This window comes from Grampus griseus (assembly GCF_964374135.1).
Source record: "Grampus griseus genome assembly, chromosome: X".
NCBI lineage: Eukaryota > Metazoa > Chordata > Mammalia > Artiodactyla > Delphinidae > Grampus > Grampus griseus.
In genome coordinates, this window is record NC_138999.1 from 87,907,328 (window position 1) to 87,916,914 (window position 9,587).

At 38.1% G+C, this 9,587-nt stretch overlaps 1 protein-coding gene across 1 annotated transcript; it reads left to right on the top strand.

Annotated features, from left to right (window-relative positions):
- Window positions 1-207: 207 nt before the first annotated feature.
- On the top strand, window positions 208-2,892 carry LOC309817574 (melanoma antigen preferentially expressed in tumors-like; the record flags this gene model as incomplete). Its single annotated transcript, XM_082646859.1, is given in 5 exon segments — window positions 208-358; window positions 361-496; window positions 951-973; window positions 976-1,552; window positions 2,379-2,892. Coding segments are annotated over 5 exon segments (1,401 nt in total).
- Between the last annotated feature and the right edge of the window lie 6,695 nt (window positions 2,893-9,587).

Sequence of the window (9,587 nt, forward strand, 5' to 3'; positions counted from 1 at the left end):
TGTGTCTACACAGATTTAATTAAATATACACACAAGTCCATTTTCATTCTAATCCTATAGTAGAGGTCACTTGAGTTGGCCCTATGATTCACCACATTCTTATTCAATAATTATTTTGTCCATAGCTAACCCTGGAAGCAAACAAGTGCCTATAGATACCTTCTCAGGATTTCTAAAAATTCTCCACTCTGAAGCAGGTTTTTGAAGATGGACCAAAAGACCACAGTCACCCTCCTTGAGCTTGCTGCAAAGAGTCTGCTGAATAATGAGCCTGCAGCTATCCATGCCCTGGACAAAATCCCAAAAGACCTCTTTGTTCCATTGTTCAACGCTGCCTTCTTGGGTGGGCATAGGATGATATAAAGGCAACGGTTAGGGTTTGGCCTTTTCGCTTTCTCCATAATGGGTCATTGAACACACAGGAGTCATACTATGACATCTTGGAAGCCATGATTGATGGTCTGCAGATCCTCCCTGCCCAGAACTCTTCCTCTTGGTAAGACTATGACCAGTAGAGACACAGGGAGTAAGCAGGAGTGTATGCTGTAGCCTGGGGCAGGGGAATACTTAACGGTCTCCCAACAGTAGCCAATGGTGAATACTGCAGTCTTTGCAGAGCTGTCGGTCAGCACTTGGGGTCACCTTTGGGACTCTATTGCCTTAGAGTGTTGATTATAGAATAGAGGTGTTTGAGGATACTATGAATGGATTTGAGTGTGATTACACAGAAGTGGAATATGGGCATTGAGACAGGGAAAGACCGGAGGTGAAGGAGGGGGTGAGGAAAGGATGAAAGACGCTGCATTTGTGTGGAAAGAACTTCTTGGTGAATGGCAATGAAGTGAAAACCGGGGTTAAAGTGTTCTGTCCCTGCTTCTCATCATTGATCTTGCTGGGTTATATTAAAATCAGCTATCTCTCATGTGTTCTGTCTCTTCCTTTCCTTACAGGGGGCCCAAACTGAGGATCCTAGATTAAGACGTGACCTGGACTGTGAGACAATATGCTCTGAGATTGGGACCGCATTCCCTTTCTGTTTTAAGTCATGCATTTACTCTCAGCACTCTATCTTTAAGATAGAAGAAGCTCAGCATAGAGTCATGTGCCTCGGGATTGGTAATTCTGGGTCTGAGCCTCAGTCAGCTCAGGAACCCATGGAATTACTAGTGGATATTTCCCTCAATAGTACCTTGAGAACAGAGCAATTTCTTTCTTTCCTTTGTAGTAAAATTCAGCAGAACGTTGGGTCCTTGCACGTCTGCTGCAGAGATTTGCAAATCGATAGAATGTCTGGGCACAAAAGTATCCTGCAGTTTCTGGATCTGGGGTGCATTGAGAACCTGGAAATGGATCAGGCTAATCTGAGTGAAGTCGTCACCCTTTTGGCTCAGGTGATCCACCTGAACAGCCTTACTCTGTGTAACATCCCCTTTAAATCTTTTAAGAGAAGGAACTTCAGATCTTTTCTCCTCTGCCTTGGGCGGCTGGACCATCTCCAGGAGCTCAGCTTGTCTTTCTTCTGCCTCACAGATCAACTGCACAAACTGCTCAGGTGAGGGGGTGGGGAGGAACCTGGGTTCCCTGATCACCTCATTGTTAACACAGAAGAGACCATGCTTGGATCTTCCTAAGCTCCTTGTAACCCATTTCTCTCTTTGCCTCAGCATAGGCACTGCTGGGAGTTTGAACATAGCCGGGGGAGAGAGGGGTACCTTATGTTGAGCAGAACATGAGGTTAGAAAAGGAAGCTGTGCTCATTCATTCATTCAGTGACCATAGGCAGACCCTAAAAGAAGTCTGTAAATATATTGGTGAAGAAGACTCAATTCTTCTCCTATTGGATTTTACAGCTCTCTAGAGAGGAAGGGGAGGCATTCAGATGGAGAAACATTAAGCTATAGGACTAATGCACATGCCCATGGATGGGCCCCAATAGTTAACACTGCCAGATAATTTTGCTCCTGTATTTCCCCCCAGGCTTACACCCTGAATGGAGAGCTTGTCATCTGGGTACTAGTCAAAGGAAACCCTCAGTTGGCTGTTTTCCCAGACCCATCCTCGCCAAATAAGTGAATCAGATCCAACAGTGATTATGTCGTATATACTAAGTGCATGCAATTTCTTCACTTAATCTTTCCCGCAGTTCTGTATAATAATTACTGCTGTGCACGTTTTCAAGATTAAAACCCTGTACCTCAGAGTGGTAAAGTAACTTTCTCAGGGTCACAAATCTATAAAGTCTGATCCCAAAGTCCACATTGTTAACCACTTATTGCAAACCATGAACACAGTAGTTTATTCTAGATCCTTAGGTACCTATAATTTGGGGCTCATTGCCCTCATTCTTCTGAAATAACCTTACATTTTTCTCTCTGTAGAGTTGTGCCACCTCAGTTGGATTCACTGTATCTACCTCACTGTCAGCTTTCTCACAGAGATGTCACTGTCCTGTCCCAGAGCTCTCAGGCCACCCACCTAAGGGTATTGAGTCTCAGTAACAACCACATCTTCTCAGAAGTTTATGAGCCCTTCCAGGCTCTGCTGGAGAAGGTCTCAAGCACCCTGCAACATCTGGTGATAAACAATTGTATGATAACTGATTCTACTCTCTCTGCCGTCATCCCAGCCCTGAGCCACTGTACTCAGCTCCATGTCCTTAGCTTTGCCTTCAATCCCATTACAATGCCTGTGCTCAAGAGCCTTCTGCAGCACTTGACTTCCTTGATGAAGCTGAAGCATGTGATTTATCCTGTCCCTGTCCATTGCTACGAGGAATGGATTTTTCATGACCGTTTGGACCGACAGAAACTTGCTGAAGTTCAGGCTCAGTTGGAGGCGATGCTGCACGGGGCACAGAGGAACGACATGAAATGGGTCAGTTGTTCAGAGTGATTTCCACAGCACAGGGAGGTGTTTCAACACGATGTGTGGCCATGAAAGTGTTCACTTTTTTTTTTTTCTTGCCTGAAACCCAGGTTTGTAGAGACACATATATAAAGTTCTACTGTTCTAGGAAACTGGGGTTAGGAACACTGGATATGTAAACTGATCTCTATAAAAGAGGAACTTTAAAAAGGAAATAGAGGAATTTGAAATGTCCGCTGGATCTCTTGCCCACTGCCCTCTACATTTTCTGGTTACTATCCACAGTGTTGGGTATGTGACGTAAGCTGACCCAGTCATGGTACATCATTTCCTTATCCACACTGATTGGTTCACTTATCCATTTATGGGCACTTGACACAAGTCAGATCAATTGAAACTCTTCCTAGAGGTGGTAGTTGTTGAATAATTTTACCCTCTAGGGACCTGCAAACTTCTTGTGTTTCTGATTTCCTCAGGTGGCTTATGAGAAACCGTATGCAACTAAAAGGAAACAAACAAACAAATGTCAACTACCTACTGGTATCTTCATCAGCATATTGCTACCTGATTTCCCAGGTCTCAGACCCCTGGCTCAGTTATTCCTTATTCCACACACATTCACCAAGTATCTGTTATGATTTAGGTACTTTTCCAGGTGCTAAGGAAGATAAAGTCCCTGATCTCACTCAGAGTGTAGACATTCCTATGATTTATCAGTTTCTCTACTCTTTCTTGGAATACTTGGGAAATTATTTATTCCCCCATAACACAGTATTTTTCTCACTTTTTCCCCTCACATAGTCTGCTCAAATGATAGTGGTCTTTTTGTGCTGTTGGGTAGCTGCTCAGGCCTCAGGTCATGGCTTAAATGTTACCTCCTCAGATAGGTTTTCTCTTACTTCCCCATTTAAGCAGATTTATTCTGCTGCTGCTTTTGCTTAAGGTACCATGCATATTTCCTTCATGGTACACATTGTTACATATGTATTTGCTCCCTCTGCCCCTCCACTAGAGTTGCACTGCTCAGTATGGTGCCCACTAACCATATGTGGCTTCTGAACTCTAGAAATTTGGCTAATCTCAAATGTGATGTACCCTAGGTGTTGAATGTTCTCTGTGTATCCAAGAATTAGTAAGAAACAAAGGATGTAGAATAACTAATTGATAATTTACGTGTATTGTTTACATGATGAAATGATAACATACTCCATATGAAAGACAGTAAAGATAAAAGAATGTAAATTAAATTCTTTATATACTTACCTGTTAGAATGATAGCATTGTATTTCAAAGACTTAGTAAGAAAAATGTTATAATAATTACGTGTTTATATGTTTACATATCAACATGATAAAACATTGCATTCCAAAGACTAATTGAGAGAAAATAAAGTTAATTAATAGGTTGTTCCTACTGTTTATATGTTGAAATGGTAACATAGAAAATGTCAACGATAACAGAAAAGAATGGAAAAAATAATTAGTATTTTGTGTATAGTGTTTCCTTGTTGAAATGAAAACAGATTGCATTTTCATTGTTGAAACGAAAACAGATTGTAGTTTAAAGACTTAGTAAGAAAGAAGAATGTAAAAGTAATGAATGTTGTTTACATTGTTTCCTTGTTGAAATGATAGCACACACATTTTAAAGACTCAGTAAAAAATTTTTTACAATTATTTTTTCTTATTGCTTACATGTTGAAGTGATAAACTGCATTTCAAAAACAGAAAATGTAAAACTTAATTAATAATTAATAAAAATAGTTAATAACTTGTTGTTACCTCCATTTTGCTACTGTATTTCTGACTTAGAAAGATAAACGTGTTAAATGAATTGTATATGTTGTTGCTTTGTTGAAATGATAACACATGGCATTTCAAAGACATCATAAAATAAGAATGCAACAAGGCCACCGATACCCTGACACCAAAGCCAGACAAAGACACTACAGAAAAAGGAAATGACAGGGCAATATCTTCGATTAATACAAATGAAAAGGTCCTGGACAAAATATTAGCAAAACAAATCCAACAATATATCAAAAGGACCATACACCATAAATCACGTAGGATTTATTCCAGGGTCACAAGAAAGATTCAACATTTGCAAATCAATCAGTGTGAGACACCACATCAACAAAATGAAAGATAAAAATCACATGATTATCTCAATAGACACAGGAAACTCTTTTGACACAATTGAACATCCATTCATAACAATAACTCTCAACAAAGTGTGTATAGAGGGAACATGTCTCAACATGATAAGGGCATTTACGACGAACCCACAGCCAACATCATAGTGAATGGCGAAAAGCTGAAAGACTTTCCACTAAATTCAGGAACAAGGTAAGGATGCCCACTCTCACCACTTATATTTAACATAGTATTGGAAGTCCTAACCACAGCAATCAGACAAAAAAAGAAATAAAAGGTACCCACACTGGAAGGGACAAGGTAAAACCGTTACTCTTTGCAGATTACATGATAATTTGTATAGAAAGTTCTAAAGCCTCCACCCAAAAACTATTAGAACTAATGAATGAATTAAGCAAACTTTCAGTATCCAAGATTAACATACAGAAATCTGTTGCATTTCTATACACTAATAATGAAATATCACAAAATGAAAGTTTTCCTTTTTCATCTTTATTGGAGTATAATTGCTTTACAATGGTGTGTTACTTTCTGCTTTCTAACAAAGTGAATCCGTTATACATATACATATGTTCCCATATCTCTTCCCTCTTGCGTCTCCCTCCCTCCCACCCTCCCTATCCCACCCTTCTAGGTGGTCACCAGGCACCGAGCTGATCTCCCTGTGCTATGCGGCTGCTTCCCACCAGCTATCTATTTTACGTTTGGTAGTGTATATATGTCCATGCCACTCTCTCACTTTGTCACAGCTTACCCTTCCCCCTCCCCATATCCTCAAGTCTAAACTCAGTTTAAAATCGCATTGAAAAGAATAAAACACCTAGGAGTAAACCTAACCAGGGAGGTGAAAGCCCTATCTGAAAACTATGAAACACTGATGCAGGAAACTGCAATGGGTTCTGGTTAATGTGTACACACACACACACACACACACACACACACACACACTGGTTTCATGTTTTTAGCTTTTTGGTCACTAAAGAACAGGAATGCTCATGAGTGTTCATGTATGTCAGAAGAGTTGCCAATGGAATCCGATTCATAGTTGATTTTATAGAACGTTATAATTTTTGCTTCTGTAAATGGTATATTCCGAATGAAAACGGTACTTTCTATTTGTTACAATTATTTTGTGTATATTAGTCTTATACTCAACAAACTTATTAATCTCTATCATTAATCTTAGTTTCCTTAATTTGTCATCTCTATTAAAAGTTAATTTTTATTGGAGTATAGTTGCTTTACAATGTTGTGTTAATTTCTGCTCAACAGCAAAGTGAATCAGCCATATATATATATATATATATATATATATATATATATATATATATATATATATACATACATACACACACATACATATATCCCCTCTCTTGTGGATGTCTTTCCTATTTGGGTCACCACAGAGCATTGAGTAGAGTTCCCTGAGCTATACAGTAGGTTCTCTTTCGTTATCTATTTTATATATAGTAGTGTATATATGTCAATCCCAATCTCCCATTTCAACCCACCCCCCCTTCCCACCCTGGTATCCATATGACTGTCCTCTACATCCGTGTCTCTATTTCTGCTTTGCAAATAAGTTCATCTGTATCATTTTTCTAGATTCCACATATAAGGTATATATTATGATATTTGTTTTTCTCTTTCTGAATTACTTCACTCTGCATGACAGTCTCTAGGTCCATCCACGTCTGTGCAAATGGCACAATTTCGTTCCTTTTTATGTCTGAGTAATGTTCTATTCTATATGCGTACCACACCTTCTTTATCCATTCTTCTGTTGATGGACATTTAGGTTGCTTCCATGTCCTGACTATTGTAAATAGTGCTACAATGAACATTGGGGTGCATGTACTTTTTGAATTATGGTTTTCTCAGGGTATATGCCCAGGTGTGGTGTTGCTGGGTCATATGGTAGTTCTATTTTTAATTTTTTAAGGAACCTCCATACTTTTCTCCATAGTGGCTGTATCAATTTTCATTCCCACCAACAGTGTAAGAGGGTTCCCTTTTCAAGGAGAGAATTGTAAAGTTTGTGAGAGAAATGCCACTTGTCATATACAAGGGAACAGCATAAGGCTATCAGATTTCTGAAAAGAAACCTTGCAGTCCAGGAAAGAGTGGGATTATATATTTAAAGTGCTAAAAGAAAACAACCGACAACCAAGAATACTCTATTCAAAAAAGCCGTCCTTCAGAAATGAAAGATAGATGATGACATTCCCAGACAAGCAAAAGCTGAGGGAGTTATTCACCACTCGACCTGCCTTACAAAAATGCTAAAGGGAGTTCTTTGAGTGAAAACAAAAAATTAACAACATGAAAACCTACGAAAGCATATAACTCATACGTAAAAGTAAGCATATAGTCAAATTCAGAACACTCCAACATTGTAATGGTGGTGGATAAAACACTTTTAACTTTAGTATAAAAACGGAAAGACAAAAGTATTAAAAATAAATACAGTTGCACTAATTCATTAGTGCTCACAATATAAAAGATACAAACTGGGACATCAATAACATAAAATGAGGTGGGAAGAGGTAAAAGTGTAGCGATTTTGCATATGATCAAAGTTAAGTTGTTATCATCTTAAAGCAGACTGACGTAACGAGATGTTCTATGTAAGCATGGTGCTAACCACCATGGTTAATTAATTTTAGGTTTTTTTTTTGGTAAGTCTTTGAAATGCAGTGCATTATCTCAATATGTAAGCAATATGAACATATTATTAAATAATTTTGTATCCTTTCTCTTCTTTTAATTGGAATATGGTTGATTTACAATACTATATTAGTTTTAGGTGTACAGCAGAGTGATCCAGCATTTTTTCAGATTATACTCCACTACAAGTTATTATCAGATAATGCCTATAATTCCCTGTGCTATACAGTATATCATTGTTGCTTTCCCATTTTATACATAATAGTTGTATCTCTTAATCCCATGCCCCTAATTTGATTTGTCCCTTCTACCTTCCCTCTCCCTTTTGGTAACCAAAAATTTGTTTTCTATATCTGTGAGTCTGTTTCCATTGTGCATATGCATTCACTTGTATTAGTTTTTAGATTCCACATACAAGTGGTATCATACAGTATTTGTCTTTCCATATCTGACATTTCACTAAGCATAATATTGTCTAGGTCCATCCATGTTGCAGCAAAGAGCAGAATTTCATTCTTTTTGTGGCTGAGTAATATTCCATTGTGTGTGTATATATGCCATATTTTTCTATCAGTTCATCTGTTGATGGGCACTTGGGTTGCTTCCATATCTTTGTTATTGTAAATAGTGTTGCTATGAACCTTGGGGTGTGTGTATGTTTTCAAATCAACACTTTTGTTATTTTTCTGTAAATGTATCGAGGAGTGGAATTGCTGGATCATATGGTAGTTTTATTTTTAGTTTTTAAGGGAGCTCCATATTGTTTTCCATAGTGGCTGCACCAATTTACATTCCCACCAACAGCATACAAAGATTCCCTTTTCTCCACATCCTCTCCAATATTTGTTATTTGTAGACTTTTTGATGATTGCCATTCTGACAGGTGCGAGATGATATGTCATTGTTGTTGTGATTTGCATTTCTCTAAATATGAGCGATGCTGAGCATCTTTTCATGTGCCTGTTAACCACGTGTACATCTTCTTTGGAAAAATGTCTATTCAGGTCTTCTGCCCATTTATCATTGGGTTGTTTGTTGTTTTGACATTGAGTTCTATGAGCTGTTTATATATTTTGGATATTAACCCCTTGTTGGTCACATCATTTGCAAATATTTTTTCCCAATCCTTGGGTTTTCTTTTCATTTTTGTTGATGGTTTCCTTTCCTGTGCAAATGCTTTTAAGTTTAATTAGTTCTCGTTAGATTATTTTTGTTTTTATTCCTTTTGCTTTAGGAGATTTATCCAAAGGAATATTGGTATGATTTTTATCAAAGAGTGTTCTGCTTATGTTCTCTTCTAGGAGTTTTATGTTTTGAGGTCTTTCATTTAGGTGTTTAAACCATTTTATTTTTGTGTATGGTGTGAGGGAATGTTCTAATCTTTGTTTTACATGTAGATGACCAGTTTTCCCAACACCACTGATTGAAGAAACTGCCTTTTCTCCATTGTATATTCTTGCCTCCTTTTCTGTAGATTAATTGACCATACGTGCATGGGTTTATTTCTGGACTGTCTATTCTATTCCATTGATCGATGTGTCTGTTTTTGCGCCAGGCCCATGCTGTTTTGATTAGCTTTGTTTCATAGTCCGAAGTCTGGGAGGGTTATACCTCCAGCTTCATTCCTTTTTTTTCTCAAGATTGCTTTGGCAATTTGGGGTCTTTTGTGGTTCCATACGAATTTTTGGATTCTTGGTTCTAGTTCTGTGAAAAATGGCATGGGTATATGATAGTGATTGCATTAAATCTGTAGATTACTTTGGGAAGTATGGACATTTTAACAATATTAATTCTTCCAATCCCACAGCATGGGATATCTTTCCATTTCTTTGTTCATCTTCAGTTTCCTGCATCAGTGTTTCATAGTTTTCAGATAGGGCTTTCACGTCCCTGGTTAGG